The sequence below is a fragment of the Jatropha curcas genome, chromosome 1 (genome assembly GCF_041381405.1).
Source record: "Jatropha curcas cultivar XTBG-Jc1 chromosome 1, XTBG_Jcur_1.0, whole genome shotgun sequence".
Classification (NCBI taxonomy): Eukaryota; Viridiplantae; Streptophyta; class Magnoliopsida; order Malpighiales; family Euphorbiaceae; genus Jatropha; species Jatropha curcas.
The window spans coordinates 3,948,708-3,968,446 of NC_143151.1; the positions used below are offsets into that span (position 1 = coordinate 3,948,708).

At 31.2% G+C, this 19,739-nt stretch overlaps 2 protein-coding genes and 1 long non-coding RNA gene across 4 annotated transcripts; 2 read left to right on the top strand and 1 right to left on the bottom strand.

Moving 5' to 3' along the window:
- The first annotated feature begins 322 nt into the window (after window positions 1-322).
- Window positions 323-6,847, top strand: LOC105628118 (MLO-like protein 6). The gene is made up of 15 exons (XM_037639222.2): window positions 323-638; window positions 742-799; window positions 905-1,143; window positions 1,568-1,684; window positions 1,956-2,016; window positions 2,131-2,219; window positions 3,987-4,061; window positions 4,163-4,257; window positions 4,354-4,403; window positions 5,105-5,145; window positions 5,229-5,402; window positions 5,595-5,630; window positions 5,810-5,877; window positions 5,972-6,032; window positions 6,129-6,847. The coding sequence occupies exons 1-15, from the start codon at window positions 516-518 to the stop codon at window positions 6,618-6,620; spliced, it is 1,779 nt and encodes a 592-aa protein (XP_037495150.1). The 5' UTR covers window positions 323-515; the 3' UTR covers window positions 6,621-6,847.
- A 1,596-nt stretch (window positions 6,848-8,443) lies between these two features.
- Window positions 8,444-10,755, bottom strand: LOC105628333 (uncharacterized). 2 transcript variants are annotated; one of them, XR_016322299.1, is made up of 4 exons: window positions 10,268-10,755; window positions 9,255-10,080; window positions 9,023-9,163; window positions 8,444-8,810 (listed from the first exon to the last, which is right to left on the bottom strand). It is a non-coding gene; the product is annotated as an uncharacterized LOC105628333 (long non-coding RNA). The 2 variants fall into 2 exon arrangements; XR_005178212.2 differs by having other exon boundaries at window positions 8,444-8,918.
- An 8,034-nt stretch (window positions 10,756-18,789) lies between these two features.
- Window positions 18,790-19,425, top strand: LOC105628117 (Preprotein translocase Sec, Sec61-beta subunit protein). The gene has a single exon (XM_012209464.4). The coding sequence runs from the start codon at window positions 18,944-18,946 to the stop codon at window positions 19,262-19,264; it is 321 nt and encodes a 106-aa protein (XP_012064854.1). The 5' UTR covers window positions 18,790-18,943; the 3' UTR covers window positions 19,265-19,425.
- The last annotated feature ends 314 nt before the right edge of the window (window positions 19,426-19,739 follow it).

Genomic DNA, 19,739 nt, shown 5'->3' on the forward strand with positions numbered 1-19,739 from the left:
AAAAAAAAGGTACGAAATGCTAATTGGAAAATATGGGTTGACTTGGGCTAGTAACGAACGGTGATTTAAAAATCATCACTTCATCAGCAATGTAGACGAAAAATTATATAATTGTTTTGATTGGTAAATACACGTAAGCCTTTGAATTTCTTGATCAAGCCAAGTACTATCCTCTATCTATTTCCCTTACGCGTTATCAAAGTCAAAGTCATCCACTTTTGCTCTTCTTTTTTTTTTTATTTTTATTTTTTTTTTTTATGAATATATTATATTTTTAAAACATATTTTCTTTTTTCTTATTGTCTCAAGAATTATTTTTGTGCTTCCTCTTTTTTCTATATATTTCTGAAACATTTGTATCTCTTACTATTCTTCTCCTCTCTCTGTGTTATTTTCTTCACTTCTTTCTTGATCTTTGAAGTGAACTTGCACTAATTCTTGGCTTTCTATATATTGGGTTCTTCTTTTTCTTGTTCTTTTCTTTAAGAAATACTGATCGGAGGTTTGCAGCCGCCATGGCCGGAGGTGGTGGAGGAAGATCTTTGGAGCAAACACCAACATGGGCAGTTGCTACAGTTTGTTTTGTTTTGGTTTTGATTTCAATAATCATTGAATATGTTATTCATCTTATAGGAAAGGTAAAATAATTAATTAAATTAATTACTGAATTATATACTTTTTATAATCAATCGCTGATTATTTAAACTTAATGGAATTGATTCTTGCAACTTCTTTTTGCAGTGGCTAAAGAAGAAACATAAAAGAGCTCTTTACGAAGCACTTGAAAAGATTAAATCAGGTAATTTAAACCAAAAAAACCCATTAATTTCACTAGTTTCATTATATATAAACTCTTAATTATATTAATTACACATATTAATTGTTTCTTCTTCTTCTGGTGTAGAGCTTATGCTATTAGGGTTTATATCATTGCTTCTAACGGTGGGGCAAGGTCCGATATCGAATATATGCATATCGGAAAAAATGGGATCTACATGGCATCCATGCAGCAAGAAGGAAGAAGAAGAAATAAACAAAGTTGATGAAGCAGGAAATCGAAGGAGACTTCTTAGTATGATATCAGATTCCGGTGGAAGTTTCCGGCGTGTCTTGGCGGGAGAATCAACCAATGAATGTGGGGAGGTGAGTGCATTAAATAAATTATTTAATCACTAATCGGTTTGAATTCTAATGGGAACTGAATTAACTAAAATGAGAAAATATTAATTAGAAAAAAGGATAGAAGACAAGTACGTACAAGCTATGTTGTTTCCCGAAATTTCATGAACACTTCATAATGTGGAAAGGAAATTAGTCTAGTAAGTGAGAATGTAGAAGTTGTGTTTGAATTGATTGTGTGACATCGGGAAAGTTCATTTTTCCTTCTCAAGTACAAAACGACTTGTCAAATTCTGCTGTCGCTGTCACCTATTTTATCTCACAACTTTCTTGGTGATTGAAAACAAATTTGAATTTTCTTGACCAAGAATATATATATAAATTGAATTTTCTGCAAAAATAATGTGCATTTTAGTTGATATTTGTTAAATTTATTATTTGTGTGCAGGGTAAAGTGCCATTTGTGTCATCTGATGGTATTCATCAACTCCACATTTTCATCTTCGTGTTAGCAGTTTTTCATGTGCTTTACTGTGTCCTCACAATGGCTTTGGGCAGAGCTAAGGTATTTTATATATATATATATATATATATATATATATATATATATATATATATATATATATTCATGGTACATTACTATATCATTTTTACACATTATATAAGAATATAATAAATGGGAGCCAAGGGATGAGGATTTAGGGAAACCCAGCCCCCAAGCTCCGAAACTCTTTTGAAGTTACCTTATAAAATAGTCTCAACAATTTTTTTTTTCTACAAATGTGAATATGTATGTTTATATATTATTTATTTTTGAGTCATTTGCTGAAATATAGATGAAAAGATGGAAAGTGTGGGAGAAGGAAACAAGAACAGCTGAGTATCAATTCTCACACGGTAAGTCGGTCCATATCTCCAAATAGAATGAACCCAGAAGACCAAATCTATGTATCTTTGGTTTTGCATGTATATAAAACTAACCTACTCAAATATATTTATATTGCACAACAGATCCTGAAAGATTCAGATTTGCAAGAGAAACCTCATTTGGGAGGAGGCACTTGAGCTTCTGGACCAAGACACCAGTTCTTATTTGGATAGTAAGAATACTTCTCTATTTTCCTTAATTCCCTCCTCGATTACATTTCTATTGCCTGATGTTATGCTCATTGCTAATTATATATGTTGGTCATTTGAAAAAACTAATACGTAAATTATACTTATCATAATACTTTGGGTCTTTCCGGCAAAATTACCTATTTTGATAACTGTTAGCCGTTTTAGTATAATAACTTTTTATGAGCCGCTAAAAGTTAAACGTTACATGAGTTAATTTTTTACAAACCGGTATGTTACCAAATAAAAATTTAATATTTTAATTAGTCAAAATGCTAAAAGTTATTTAAAAAGTTATTGGCGAAAACAAACTTTAACATGTATTTCAAATATACCCACGTGCTATGTGCAATAGTATTGCCTTAGTTTTGTTTTTTAAAAAAAATCATTTCGGAAGAAATTCATTTTTTATTTTTATTAGCAGGTGGGCATACCTTGTGCTATAGAAAATAATAATAACGATGATGATGATAACGTGTAACGGTCTTTGTCCTGACCGGTACTCTAAAAAAATGAAAAATAATAACAACGAAAAAAGAGAAGGAAACGGTCAGAAGAGGCTAATTTAGAAAATGACCATCGCCGTTGAAAGTGCGGCGTGGCAGGCAATACAACAATTCTCTATTTCTCTGTTCTAGCTTTATCCGGTATCCACCTTAACTTTCTGAGACACTCTTTGACTTTTTCAATCCACAATTACCACTTTATCCTTCTAGGTTCTAACTAACTATGGCATGCTCAATTTTTTGAAAAGCAAATCAGAAATAAAATAATTATTATTTTTATGAAATAGCAGGTCTATCATTAAAAATAAATATACTATAAGTAAATTGTTAAGACAGAGGTAATCTAAAAAATATATTCTAACACAAAATATTAAACTATGTAGTTAGGATTTTTAAATACTGTTATATATACATTTAAAATGACTCGATATTATCATTATATTAAGTTTTAGTTTGTTTCCGTAAAATAATTTGCAGGAAAATATTTTTCACAATTTTTCGTTGTTTGGAGCGTTCAGAAAAATAAGTCAACGAAAAATATTTTCTTAGTCAAAGAAAAATTAAGTCATTTTTTAATGAAAATAACCTCTCATTTTTGAGGGAGTAAAATATTTTCCGGACATTGACAAACCTTATAAGTCCATATTTTTTTAATTTATTAATTATCGTACTCACTATCACCACGGTCACTATTTACCACCGACCATCATCATTGGCTACCACCATCGGATGCCGGCGGATTTCATAATTTATTATTATTATTTTTTTTTGCATTCTTCTCATATTTAGCAATAAAATTTTCAAATTATAAAATTTCTATTACTATTAATATTGTTATGGTTTTATGAAATAAAAACTTTAATATTTTTAACTAATTTTCAATATTACAACCAAACAACGTAAAATAAGTCATTTGAAAAATATTTTTCAAGAAAAATGTTTTCCATAAAAAATTTTTTTCAGCAAATTATTTTCTTACAAGTTATTTTATCAAAACAAACGGACCATAAAGTAAATAAAAAAAAGTAAATTATAGAGTATTTGTACGATTACATAAAAATTATTAAAGGCTAATTGTGGTATTATTTATTATTTCTTTTAGTATCTTGGTGATAATTTATTGCGAAATACCCTATTTTGGTACAAAAGAAAAAGAAAGGAACGGAAAGGAAAAACTTAATTAATTTTCTATAATTTAGTTTATTTTTCGGTTATTAATTCACTTAACATTAATTTTCCATGCAGGTTTGTTTCTTTAGGCAGTTTGTGAGGTCGGTACCTAAAGTTGATTATTTGACCTTAAGACATGGTTTTGTCATGGTAATTATAAATGTCTTTTTCCATTTTAATTGTCATCTTTGATTTTAATGTACATAATAAGGTTTAACTATTCAAAATCCTCCTTTTCTCTCGTTCTCTAGGCACATTTGGCACCTCAAAGCCACGTCAATTTTGATTTCCAAAAATATATTAATAGGTCATTGGAAGAGGATTTTAAGGTTGTAGTGGGAATAAGGTTAGTCTTCAATTACATTATTCTTTTTTTATTATTATCATTAAATTTTGCTATTTTTAATGATATAAATTTGAGGTTTTTCATTTCAATTGGCAGCCCACCAATCTGGTTCTTCGCTGTGCTATTCATACTCTTCAACACTCATGGTAGGTTAATTTAATTTTTTTTGCAAAAATACTTTTTTTTTTTTGTAAAATTTATTATAATTAATACTCATGGTATGATACTATAAAAGTTTTGCTGCATTTTTTTTTTTTTTTGACAAACGGTTTTTGTTCTCAACTTCTAAAATTTTACCTTTTAGTTTCGAAATCTTAAATGTTAATCCATTTTAGACCTGAAATCTAAGGATGATCATAGGGCAGATTTTTTTATACGTGCACTTACCCTCAAGAATGGGAACCAGAAAAATTTTTTTCAAAATTTAAAAAGGTGATATCAAAAAAAAAATTACTGTTTTATAGGAAAAAGGTAAAATTTTTATATTTTATAAAGTAAATCTTTTTAAAAAAATTTAAAATTAAGGGGTGGCCGGAGTTGTTTGCCTTACGATATTAAATATATATACTTATTATCTCATTTGTTCCGTACGAGCGGGTCGAGTCATGGGATGAGTTGTGTTTTATTAAAAAAAAAAATTTAAAAATAGAAAACATATATATATATATATTCAAGAATTCACGAGCTGGCTGAATTTTATTTGTAAAATTTATTTGCTCCCCCGTTTTTAAATGAAGCGAATTTGTGTAATACCGTAAGTTTTAATTATGTTAAATTTCAAATGAATTTCAATTTTAACAATTATGTAATCATTTGACTAAGTTCTTTTGAAATTTTATACGTACAGGCTGGTATTCTTATCTATGGCTTCCATTTATTCCACTAATTGTAAGTATAATAAATTTAATTTATTATTCAAATACAAAATTATTTTATTTTGGGCCGATGATCAGATCTAACGCCACCTGCAGATCATTCTCTTAGTGGGGACGAAGCTACAGGTGATCATAACCAAAATGGCACTTGGAATTCAAGAGAGAGGAGAAGTAGTAAAGGGTGTGCCTGTGGTGCAACCTGGTGATGACCTCTTTTGGTTCAACCGTCCACGCCTTATTCTTTACCTCATCAATTTTGTTCTGTTTCAGGTACTTAATTAACCTTCTTTGACTATATAATTAGTTCCAAATAAATAAAATTCTTTAACTATAATTATAATTATCTCAAAAACATAATTATTATCTTCATCATTAATATTATTAATTAAGTAGTTTATTTGAGGATCAATGTAGTAAATCAATTATTTATATTCTAATTACCTTTTTATTTTCTTATTGTAGAATGCTTTTCAACTCGCTTTTTTTGCTTGGAGTTGGGTAAGTTATTGGACTTTTTAAAAGAATAATACATTTTTTATATTTATTTTTCTAACGAGTGTCCTCACACACCTTTTAGGTATGAGACTATTTATTTCGAAATTCATAACAATTCATTCCATAAGTACTTTTCCATGAATATATTCATATAACAAAACGATGTTTAATAACTTTTTCAGAAAGAATTTGGGCTAAAATCATGTTTCCATGAACATTTGGAGGACATAATCATCAGAATTTCAATGGGGTAAGATTGATTTTTTCTCTTCTAACTTACTAATAAATGGTAATTAATCTTCTTAATATACATAACTAATTAGTATTAATCATTAATTTCTCAGGGTTCTCATACAAATCCTTTGCAGCTATGTCACTCTCCCTCTCTATGCCCTTGTGACACAGGTACCCTGAAAGAAAAAAATCAATTTCACGTAATATTTCTATAACACTAATTAAACATTTATTACTTAATTAGTGTCTTAATTGTGATATTGGCAGATGGGTTCATCAATGAAACCAACCATATTTAATGAGAGAGTAGCAGCAGCTCTAAGAAATTGGCATCAAACAGCTAAGAAACACATTAAACATAGGAAAGGATCAATTACCCCCTTGTCTAGTAGACCAGCCACACCGTCTCACAATATGTCTCCGGTGCATCTACTCCGTTATTACCGGAACGAAATTGATAGTCTTCAAAATTCTCCTAGACGATCTAATTTTGGTTGGGAAACAGAATCACCGTCTCCTTCTCACCCTAATTACGGTGAAGGTTCATCATCCCACCATCCTAATCATGACGAAGGTTCATCGTCGCATCATCGTAATTATCCTCTACATCAACTTAACTTAACTTATACGGAATATAATAGGGACGACAACGAGGCAGGTACAAGTCAAGCGACACCAATTTCAGAACCGGTTCACACTCAACATGCAATTAATGTTGCGCCAAAAGAATTCTCATTTGATAAAAGATCAAGTATATAAGCAAAAGGGCATACATGGATATCTAATTCTGGAGCTGAAGTTGCTTCGAGAAATCGAATTAATTCTACTGTGGATATGAACATTCAGGGACCAATCTCAACTTGTTTTGTAAATAGTTGTGCCCACCAATTCTCCTAATTTTTATTTTATTTTATTTTTTTGTTATGGAAAATGTGGTAGAAAAGAGATGTTATGACTCAAAATTTTCAATTAAAATTTTTTTTTCATGTTCCATGTGTTTTCTGTACGTAATTTTTTTGTGAAAAGAGGAAAAGAAAACTTGGGAATAATGTCCTGAATTTGAAATATAAGGAATTTTTGTCAACTGTAAAGAATTTCCATACCAAAATGGAATGAATTAAAAACAATAGAAAGTGCAAATATTGGAAATTATTGTAATCTTTTGGCCAAGTCGTTGAGTTCGTTTGAGTAATTAATTGACTAAACAAACATTCTTAGTCTGATAATGAAACTGTAATTTCCATATTAATTTTGGGAAGAAGTGATTTTCTTTTTTAACTTTCATTTCATTTATTGTTTGGTGATAAAGATTTGAATTCCATGTTATCAACCCAATGTATGTATACATATTTTAGGGTCAAGCTCTGCATTTTGGGACTCTTTTGATGGGAAGGAGAAGTTGGAAAATGAATTTTTTTTTCTTTTTTTTTTTTTTTGTTATCAATCAATTAATTGGGGAAAAATTGGATAGTCAATGATTTTGCTAAAGAATGAAACCTGTGAGTTGATTAAGAAATATGTATTCAATTTCCTTCATCTAAACTAATTCAAAGGTAAATATATTATGTACGTAGGAGTGCTTGGATTTGGATATATAGTCTAGAAACTAGCAAGTACTGTAAATTTGGCTGTCTATATTTGCAAAGAATAAACTAAAACTGCAATTTGCAGTTTCTTAAGCATTTTTGGAATAAGTAATGCTTGAAGAAAGTTGCAATTGCAGAATAAAAATGAACTGAAATTCCAAAGAAACCCTTGAGTATGGTTGCAGTTCTATTAAAGAAAAAGGTGCAAAAATGACATAGAAAAAGCAATATGAGAGCTGCTCTTGTTCCGTATTGATTTGGATAGTCTTTATTCAAAATATGATAGTTGAGTAATCTCTCCTCTTGAGCTAGCTTTTAAAGACTGAGTTCAGCTTGGTCCGTTTTATAACACGGTATCAGTGTTTACCTTATTTTATTATTAGGCCACCTGCAGATTGCAGATGTGTATGCCTGCAAACTTCAGCTCTAGATGTTCATACTTGAGCATGATGCTTGAGTAATAATGACTGTTACTTTAAATGTGAAATTTTTCAAATCACTTCTTTCATCGATCATATCACATTGTTAGCGTTGAGTTTGCAGCATTGATGATCAATTTTATGCAAAGATACATTTGGGGAATAATGTTAGCTATAACATCCAGTTCTTATGCTGAGGGATGTTCCAAGATGCCTGTAGAGATATCTTTGAGTGCTTACTGTATTATTATTACTGTTATTATTTTTGAATCAAAACATGGGATTCATTTTACAAGTTGTGGTAGTGATAGGAAACCAAAGATTCAGTTAGCAATATGTAATAGATTCACGGCAAATGGAAAATGTAAGGTGATTGTTGTTTTCTTGGAGGCTGGAAATGCTGCAGCTATTGAGTAAAATTATTAAAACATTTGCCATCATGCAGTCAGCGTATGCTATCTATGTTCTTAAAACTTCTATGGTGTTTTGGTTGACTATTGACATTGGTTGTTTGCAGCTACTTCATGGCTTATTTTTATAATTGAACTAAAAATTAAAATCAAAATTAAGATCATCCTTTCCAACTAAAACTGAAGTTATGTATTTTAATGTTTAATCACGAAAATTTCAAAGGATATGAAAGATAATATAAATAATGACTAATTAACTGCTAAACAAGCTCGGGACGATAAATAACTGGATAAATTTTGACACTCATCTCAAAGGATAACAAGTTTGGCGTTGCGGGGTAGCTCTGTCTCAAGCTTCTGGGCGCGTTCTCTTGCCATCCGCCTCCTTCCTAGTTCCATTGCTCCTACATGTCTCTGCTTTACCTTTGGACTGTACTCCTTGAAAGACTTTACTTGTACTGCATTTGTGAACATCTCCAATGCAACAGCAATTTTGACAAGATACAGAGAAGTTTCCATGTCAACTTTGTTTCCCTGAAAACCAATTAGCTCAATTTCCTTATGGTGTTCATGCCGAAATTCTGCAGCCATCATTACATCGCGCGATGATATATCCATACCATTACCATGATACTAAACTAACTGAAATACAGACAAGAAAACATATGAAATGAACAAACAGACTGAAGAACAAACATCAAACAGCTTTTATTTTTCATAGGTTCAATCAATGTGAAGCTACTCACATGCAATTCAAATTTCTGCAAGAATGGACAAGCTTTTAGGGGAAAAGGGAATCCATTGCAACCACAGTGTATCACATTAGCCGACAACACTAGCACCTTAAGATTAGGTAATTTGGGAAATGTCACAGAACTCATATTAGCCTGTAAAACCAAATAGACAGCAATAACATCCAAAATTAGAACTGGAAAACAAGATGGAAATGAAAATATTTTAAATGTTGATTTAACTTACCCATGTACTTTTGCAGTGCAAGAAAAGGATCTCGAGATTGGCAAAGATGCTCGATTAATTACTGAGAGCACATGTTATTGTTTCACACCAGATGCCAAACCACATCTCATTGAGACGTGGGATGCTATTAAGAGAAAAGTTTGTCTTAGGTCCATAATATTTAAAAGCTACTAGATGCTTTGCAGAAATTTCTATACTTTTCAAACGACAATTATACATCTCCAACTGCTTCAACCGTAGGTCAGATTCAACAACTTTCGAATTCACCGAATTCCAGCAACTGCGAAAGAGTAAGTTCTCAAGGAGATTACAATTCACCAGGAAGTTACAAACTACGACATCAGTAAGATCCACACTGTGCAATGAGAGGCTAATGAGAGATCTAAAACTTTCAAAACCTGGATAACGCACAATGAATGCACTTAAAGCCAGATGCTTCACAGACTGCACATTGCCCTCTGTAAATTTTGAGGATGGAAAAGTGTGGAGGTCTTACGACACATTATATTCTCGAACACCATTAGAAAAGTCAAGCTCAAGGATCTTAACTCTTCTTTCCAAAGCAAAAGAAATCCACCAATCAATCTCACAAGTCGCCTCAAGACTCTATCCACCCAGTTTACAAATTCAGGAATCTTCTTGCGGAGTTTACTCACCATGTATTGCGTAAAACCATCATATCCACGCTTATTTTTTATGTCAAAGTTCCTCCACCTTCTTGAAACAAGACCGGCCTTAGCTGCATCTTTCATTGTCAAGGAAGATAGGATGCAGAGAAGAATATCATCTGCAACTCATCCATGCGGCACATTTTGAGGTCATTTTGCTAGATTGTTTAGAACAATGAAAGAAGAATATTAGTTCAATTAGCAGATTCCCCATGGAATGTTGAAACTGTATAGATTTCAACCAATTACTCAGCAATATGATTTAAGTTTTTTTCCCACATAAAAACGCAACAATAGCATAACGAAACATTCCTTTTTCTTTCCTGCATTTTCAATGTACACTACCTTTTTGATAAAGAATGATTTCCTTAACCTTGATAGACATAAATGGAAATTGGAGACCCCAAAAGCCAACCTCGAGGTTACAGGCTCACATTTGTTCTTGCAGTTTTTCATATTTGTAAAGTTAGACTCGATCTCCTCCGAAGTCAGATTGAATCTCCATCGACTCCTTGTTTGGAATCAGTTGGAACTAGGGAAAAGAAAAAAAAAAAAAAAAAAAAAAAAAAAACAGCAACAGCAAAACAAATAACCATGATCATCACGACGCATAATGAACAATGAAAAAATAAATAAATAACTAAACAAATAAAACATGAACAATAATCACGATACGATGAACAAGATACAACACGAGCCTGTAGGACTAGATGATCCACACAACAACAGAGCCAGCGCACTAGTGACTCTATTTACAGGGCTAAGCCATTAAACTAATTAATACAGTACCTTCATAATTGAAAGAATCCTAAATTATGATAAATAATAAAGATACTAATAGATATTCCTTTCAAAAATTTATATAAGGAAATTATATAATTAACTCTTTAAGTTTCACTTTCCTTAAAACAATCACAATTACCATATTCCTTGAGTCCTACAGACAGGAGCAGCAATGGATAGCAAGTCCGCAATTTTTTACGAGTGGGTTACAGACGAGGCTAAATTGAATTGTACCTCATGGGCCAAGGCCCAAGAAATACACAACAAGATTTTGCACATATATGCGTGTGACCTTTGCATGTGTCAAGGACTTACATGCAGTAAAAAATTTAAGCAATTCCAAATTTCCTATAACTCAAATCCCCAATTTTTTAGAGGCTAATCTCATAAATTTAGCATGTCATGTGATTCCATGCTGATTTGAAGCCATATTAAATATGTTGGTAAGAATATGCTAAGAATATTGAATTTTTAATAATTTTTATTTTACTAGTCGAAAGAATAAAAGTAATTTGATTTTGATTGATTAAATTATACTACATAAGGTCCTTATTAAATATGTTGAAAATATAAAATATTTCTATTTTGCGAGAGGAAAGAATATAATAGTATATTTTATTATTACATCTATTAAATCTTTAATTTGATAATAATTATTTAATAAAGAAGAAATATAATTAATGATATTTATTAAGAAATATATTATAAGATTTATTGCTTAATATAAAGTAGAAGAGAAAATTGACTAGAAATATATATAAAATATAAAATTAATGATATAATATGCTATATTAGCAAATCATATAACACATTAAAAGAATTTTTTTTTCAAAAAGATAACCATAAAATTCATTATATGCTCACAAAATTTAGCAAAAAAATAAAAAATAAAATAGCAAAATTATAAACGAGACTCTAAAATAATGATTAATATATTAATTATTATACTAACTATCTATCTTGAAAAGTTTTATTATTTCATAAAATATTTTTTTACTTTATTAATGCTCTTGAATTTTTACTAAACTATTCATAATGTTATAATTTATAACAAAAAATTAATAGAAAATTATATATAAATATTAAATTACATTTACGTGCAATAAGTAAAATTTAAGGAGTACAAATAACGTATAAAGCAGGTGGGAAAAAAAAAGTATTATCCAAAAGAATTAATTAATTCGAAATATAATAGCATGCTAGTAGCTTATAAGCAAAGAAGAGAAAGCCTTTCTGGGGGTTAGTTCGGAGGGAGGACGTCCGTTAGTTGGGAATGACAGAGTGATAGAATTTTGGGCTGAATGAGAGAGAAACCCATATTCTGTTATGTCCTAACCCAATTCAATATTAACGTTTACTTGAAGGCCCATTTAAAGATGTCCTCAAACCCGACAATATGTGGTTGGACGACACGCTTAAAATGATGGCCGTTTTATTAAATTCCGACGAATTTACGCGCGGATCCTGAGAGTAGGAGACGGAAAATCAATTTCTAGTATCCTTCTCCTTCCCCCGACCGACAGCCTCTTCTCTTCTTCTTCTTATCGTTTTCCGACCATTTCATAGCCAAATCCGGCGAGCGAGGACTCCAAACTCATCATCTCTTTGCAAGGAAACTCGTTTGGGTCTTGAATGGCGTGATTTGAGCTTGGTGAGAGAGTAATCGACGAAAGAAGACTTCGTCTACTGTAGCAATGAGCTCTCTGATGATGTTTGCTCCATTTCCGGCTAAAGCAAAGGCCAAGGCAACTATAAAACGACTTAATCTCTCCTCTATAACGTTTCCCCTCGAATTATTTCGGCTCCTACTGAGTAAATCGTGAGAATCATGGATTTGGTTTTGAAAGACTTTCAAAATCTGATTTTTTCAATCAAGAAGAAGAAAATTGCCCAAGAATCATCAGCCAATACTTAACGATTGTGGTCAGAGGTAACTAATACATGTATAATATATAAAGCTCAGAAGAATATATGAAGGCGCGAGTTGAATGCAAACAGTTCAATTCCAATTACAGTGAGATGAAGGCGCAAGTTGAGATCCTTTATTATTTTATTGTTTTACTTAATAAAAATAAATAAACAAATAAAATTATTTCTTTCTCCTTTTCTGTTTTTTCTTTCTTTCTTTCTAATTCATGGTCTTTTGACATTACGGAAAACAGAAATTGAATACGGAAGACAGAAATAGAAGAGAAACAAGAGACAAGAAATTTACGCAAGTTTTATTTCATTTTCCAACAACTCCACTTGACACATAGGCCATAAACTGCAATGTAAGCAACAATTCAATCACCGACGAAGCTCCAAGCTCCTGTACTCAGACATCAGACTCCGCTACTCTTAAGACATCCGACTCCGAAGTAAAATTTCAAACAGAAGGTTGTAAGAAGAAAACAATTAAGAAATTCAAACCTATTTTTTTGCGTTCTAAATATGAGTATCAACAAACTAAGAGACAGACTCGTAAGTTGTAAGAGAAATTCAAAACCTAATCCATACTTAAGACTTCGCATATTTTTATCCAAACTAGAAAAAATATTCAAATCCATTTCTCCTTGCTATCCACATAATCACAAAGCTAGCGACTCCTCCAATAAGTATCTGAGGTTTTCTGCCTGATTCCACTCCTTAGAAATTTCCGCTAACATTTTCATCTCCGACAAAGAATTCACCAAACAAGCCCTAGATCCAGGAATATTACCTGATAATCGGTCAATTCGCTGCCGTGCTTCGTCTAAAGTCGCTAGGTTCTGGTCATTGACTATTTGGCAATCATCAAGCAGCTGGTCGGCGCTCCTTATTTCCGAGCGAGCCGTTCTCTTCAGAAACTCAGACTTGCTTATTTTATTGCGATGTTCTCGAGAACCTTGTTGAGCCTTACGCCTTTCACTATCGTGCACAGCTATGAGCTTCGAAATCAGATTCGTTCCTCTAGCTACTTCAAGAGTCAAGTGTCCTACGTCCTCCATTTTTGCTCCTCTGGTTTCCATTTGAAACTTTGAATTGATACTGATAGCGCTCATAGTTCAATTTATGGACATTATTTGGTTAGACCGGATCGATTATGGATTAAACCAACGGGAGAAAGATTCTTTAAAAAGTGTACCAACTTTATTAAGATTCTTTAAAAAGTGTAACAACTTTATTCTTTTTTTTAGTATAAATTGCAGATGAAAGATTTATCCTGCTCCTAAACAACCTTTATTTTGCTTGAAATGGCCATGGGATATTGAACATCATCCTAAAACTTCTAATGGTTGCAGCTTTGAGACTCCTTGGCTGTTCAAATCTTTGCATGCTCTTGGATCAATTGCTTTCAGTTTCTTTAATTCAATCTCCAAATCCTCAGATTCTTTGATTCATACATTTAATCCCATCTAATTGGATGCCGGAACCAGCCAAAGTAACAGCATAAAGTCCCAAAAGAAGGTCTTCACTCCTGAAGAGCAAGGAGACGCAGAGCAAAGAGCATTTGCATCTGCACTAGCTAGTGGGAACGAAGCTACCGTGCTTGAATTCTACTCACCCAAATGCATGTGTGTAATTCTTTGCTTATTAAATGAATCACTTTGATTATTAAATGAAATTAACTTCCCAACCAAATAATATAGCAATAGTCTTATTTTAAAAAAGAATATAGAAATAGGCTGTGAAGCACTATTAAGCCTGAATTAACCCACTAGACCAGAATCAGAAAATTTTGAGAGCCCAGATTAAAGATAAGAAAAGAATCCACCAAATAAAATAAAAATGAGAAGCAAACAATTCCCATTTTATGGATCCAAGTGTCACACTCACACTGCAACAAATAAAGAGCGATTAGCTAAGCGATCCATCACTTTCTGCCTCCAAGAATCAACAAAACGACAACGACTGCCTTATAAAGTAAAAACCTCCCCTTGTTTTGCAACTTTCCTACAAGCGGCCGTCATCTTTTTAATTTCTCTGCCCCTTGTTTCTCGTTTTCCAAAACCCACAGCCTATCTTCTTCATATATATTACAAACCCTTTTACTTTCTTTGACATAAGATTTACAAAAATCGGAAATTCAGAGATGGAGATAGGAGAAGGTTTGTTAGGAAGGCTTGGTCGCCAGTGCTACGCCGTTTTGTGTTTGGGTGCGATTCTTGTGTTTGTTAGTATAGCTCGATATTACGTTTGTGATGGTGATCAGCTTATAGGTGATCCTAAAGAACGAACCACTCGTCGTCTTTGTGCCATTCACGGCCCTCCTGTTCGTCCTGTTACTGCTAATTAACCCAGAGAATAATTGTCACTGACTTGGGAGCTAGCTTTGTATGGTTGTTAGTTCGGTCACCTCTTTGTTCTTTTTTTTTTTTTCACCTTAAAGAAGAGAGAGTGCGGATCATTGTTAATGTATGGTTTGGTCTTTCTGAAATTGTACATGGTTTATGCTTCAAGTCTGTTTTTCATTTCTTTTCCAGGTTTGTGACTGCAACTTCCTGTAGTGCTTTTTCACTGTTCGACATCTAATCTGTTAAACCTTACCATTTGAATCACTGTTTTGGTTACATACTTACATTTATAAATTCTATTATTAAGTTTAAAGTTACTTGTTTTTTTAATAATAAGCCTTTCTCAATAAGCCTCACTTCATATATAGTTACTTATCTTGGAGTTATCGTATGATGAATTATGAAACCTGATTCCATAATATATTAATATATTATTATTATTATTAATGCTATCAAAAAAAAAAAAAAAAAAGGCTATTTAGTTATCTCGAAAAAAGATGCAGAATCATTGTTGTATTGGGAATTTCAAATTTAGGAATTTCTAAATGTGGAAGTAATGACAAATTGATGATGCGTGTCTGAGACTCAGACTACTTCATTTGGCGTTTTGTTTGTTCTTGAATCTCGATTTCATTTGGCAAGCTTAATATAACCATCCAACTCATTTTTTTTCTCTGAACTTCATGCATGTTAAATTAATAATTAGAAATCAAGTTCTGATTTAAATATTATTGCTTAATGCATACACTGTTTATAACTTTCATCAATCTAAAATTTAAAATGATAAAATTATGTTCTAAGTGTAGAGTAAAATTTGAGTTTGATTTAAAATTATAAAAAAAAAATCGTACAGAATTTTAAATATTTAATTATTGTAAAAGAAAGTTAACTATGTAATACCTAAATATATATATTTAAAAAAAAAAAAAAGCTTTTTGAGTCATCGTCCGAGGTGATTCCATAGAATAAACCATTTAAATTACCCGCAATTTTTAGAGTTTATATAAATATATGGGAAATCTAAATTAACTCATTACACGATCTGAGTTATTAATAATTCTATTTGTTGAATAATCTATTTAAAATATTTTCATTTTGAAATTGTTTATGATTGTATTCAAAATTCAAGTTAATTTTTTTAAGGTGTGGTAAGTATTTAGAAACCTGACCAATAACGTTTTAGAATTCAAAAATCTTGGTTCTCAACTTATTGATATTTGTTCAATCAAACTTACTTGTAAAGACATAAATATTTTTGACTTAAAATATCCACCACGATAGTAATAACTTTTTCTTAAAAGCTCAGTGTTCATGTATTATCGACCCAATTGAAAATTATTGCACTACAAAATATCCATCAACACCAACAAATAATATTTTTAATAATATTATATATATACTAAAATGAAACCTAAATTCGCTGTTCATGGAACAGTGTTATGCCCCCTTTAACCATTTCATTTTAATGTTATTCCTAATATGCCCTTATTTTCTCTTGAGACTTCTTCTCTTTCCGTGTCAGATGTTTTTTCTCTACCGACTGACTTCACTCTCATCTTCTTCATGTACCTTTCCAGATGATACTTCAATGTAATTTTCCTTTTTATTTGCCTTTATTTTCTTCTTAATTGCTATTAGTGTTGTTTGTTCTGTTAGATACTTAAAAAATACTCATTCAGGTTACATTATTCGGCCTCTTCTTCTTTTCGCAATGAATTTTGAAAAGAGGGAAATCAATTTCTTATCTTTTTGTTTGGCATGAATCCTATCCAGAAAATTTTCCGGGAAAGAAAAAGATAATAGGAACTAACCTATCTGTAATTGTCTTTTTGTTTGGCATGAATCAATATATAACATGTACGGTAATTGTCTGCTTGCTATTATTGAAATTTTGCATTGGATTATGGATATACATGAAGTTTCCTTTTTCATGGATCTCTTTAAAACTAAGTAACCTATCTGTTTAGTTATTTTGCATCTTTAGGAACTAACCTGTATTTTCCTTTTAATTTTTAATGTTAAGAAAATTCCCGACCCTTTGCATCTGATTAGGCCTACTATGCAGTAGCTACTTGTAATGTTTATCTCTTCATTGTATATATCAGGGCATAGATTTTTTTTTTTTTTTTTTTTTTTTTTTAAGTATCAGGGCATAGATTAAACATGGTTAATTGTCTATGTCCTATGCTTTCTTAGGTAAAAATGGCCCTTTCTAAACTGGTAGACTGAGCAATTTTTGATTTCTTAAGCATAAACAACGGAGAAGTTTATACATGAGTTCGAAAGAGTTTTTTCCCTCAGAGAAGGTCTTTGGAGATCCATCTATAGTGGGAAGGCTAGAACAAGATACATTTGAAAGACAGTCTATTTTTAATAGAGGAAGATAATTTCAATTTGTCTATTTTTTAACGCTTGCAAAAACCGCAGCGAAGCTCGGGTAACATTTGCTTGTTTAATTTATAAAGGATCACCCATTCGCCTTGTGTGCTTCCAGAACGCTGGCAATTACTCTTAAAAACACAAAAGCGGCCCGTTGGATGACAAATTTATCCAAAGTCCATTTATTTTGTACATCCACATTTATGCCTGTACCGTACTAGATTCGATTTAGGTTGAATATATAAATTCAGTTTGAATTTTATAATTTTAATTTTTTAGCATCCTAAAATTTATGAATAATCTATTATTCACTGAACTTGTACGATATTAATATTAAAATTTTTTTAGAGATTTTAGCTTTTATTAGTAAAATATTAACTTGATATGTCATTAGCATGATCTTTGAAATAATAATTTTCATAAATTTTAACTTTTTAATAAGTGTTTAATTGTTTTAATTTTACAAGCCGAAGTATTCAATAAAATAAATTTAAAAATTAAAATATTTAATATGTGTAATTTTATAAATTGAAATGGTCGATGGATTAAAGTGAAAATTGAAGGTACCACAGAATTAAAGTAAAAATTAAAGGTGTCAAAAATTTAAAATAACAAAATTCGGGTTAATTTAAGTTATTCGATTTACTTTAAATATATGGGCCTTTCAGCATTTGGACTAGGCCCATCATCCTATGTACATTTAATTTTGCAATATCTTTTGATTTAATAAACTATAGTTTGAAAATTTGTACTAAAAAAAGTTTGATAATAATTAAATATTTTAATTTCTATTAAATATTTTAATTTCTTTTACATAATAATTCATCATAAGATAAAATTAAGTGAAAATTTTTTGAACGGTAAATAAAGCCCAGTCACAATATTCAATATAAACATATCACAAGTTTTCTCAAATTTTAGTTATTTTACAATTTATTTGAATATACATACAATTAAAATAAAAAAGTACTCAAATTTTATATTAACACTTAAAAATTTATATTTTTTATTCGAAAAAAGTATAGAAAATAATATTCTTTTATTCCATTTTATTTGCTTATTATTCATTTTTCAAATATTTCAAAATATTTATAAAATTTTTAAATTTATACATGTAAATGATTATTTTTTTCATAATAATCTTTATAATTTTTTATTAAATTAATGACTTTTATTATTATTTTAATAAAATAAAAATAATAAAATAATAAAATAATTTTTATTGACTAAATTTTTAATATTTATATTTATTAAATTATATAAACATAATGGAACGGAGCCCTTATATTAATTTCAAATGCTCCTAGAAATCCAAATGAAATCAAAGTCGAGGTCACTAGTTAAAGTGTAACTAAAACAACTAGCTAAAGCGCGAATTTTCCAGACCCACCCATGGTTATCCTATCCAAATAATAATAAGGATAAATATAATAATGTCTCTCGGTCAAAATGCCTTTTCATTTCCCTATATTTACGAACCTACCCGTCTTCTTCCCCTTTTACACTTACAAGTCACGACTCCCAATACTCTCCGCTCTCTACCTAATCCAGCTTCTAAAATTTCACCAATTTCTTCCCTTCTTTCGTTGGTTGAAGTTTAACCATGGGCAGAGGTTCTTCTCAGTCTCAAACAACCACCTCAACCACCTCCCGTCCTGGCGGCACGGCTCCTCGCGGCTCTGCTGCTGCAACAGCTGGTATGCGTCGACGCCGTTTTGGATCTTCCGTTTCCGCTTCTGCATCCAACGCCGGAGCTATCGGAAGTGGCAGCAGTAATATGCTTCGGTTTTACACCGATGATGCTCCAGGCCTCAAGATCTCCCCTACCGTCGTTCTCGTTATGAGTCTCTGCTTCATCGGCTTCGTCACCGCTCTGCACGTGTTTGGCAAGCTTTATCGTACTAGTGTAACTCCTGGAGCATAATCTATACTATCCGAAACCATATTCCCAACCCGAATCCAACCGATGATTCGGATCCTTGATTTGTAACTTAAACTTCTTTGTTTCTCTTAAGCCCTTCCCTTGTATCAGGCTATGTACAAATAGTAGTTGTGTTGTTGAAACCTTGATGGATTGTTGTTTTATTTGTTTGCTTCCATGATAATTCTTGACTCATCATTTGGCTTTAGATCCAATTATCTGAGCTAAAGCACCAATCAAGCTGAGAAAAAGGAAGATTTCATTAAATTACTCCGTTTTGATTAAAATATTTTCTTGGCAATCAAAGATCAAATTTAATCATTATATTTTAAATTAGTTATTAGAAATTAAAATAACATTTTTCATGAACGGACTTAATTTAAATAAATAACATGATTTTTAATAAATAAATTTGATTTAAATAACGGTCAAAATTCGCAATGAGATAATAATAAAAAAAAATGGGCGTGTATATTAT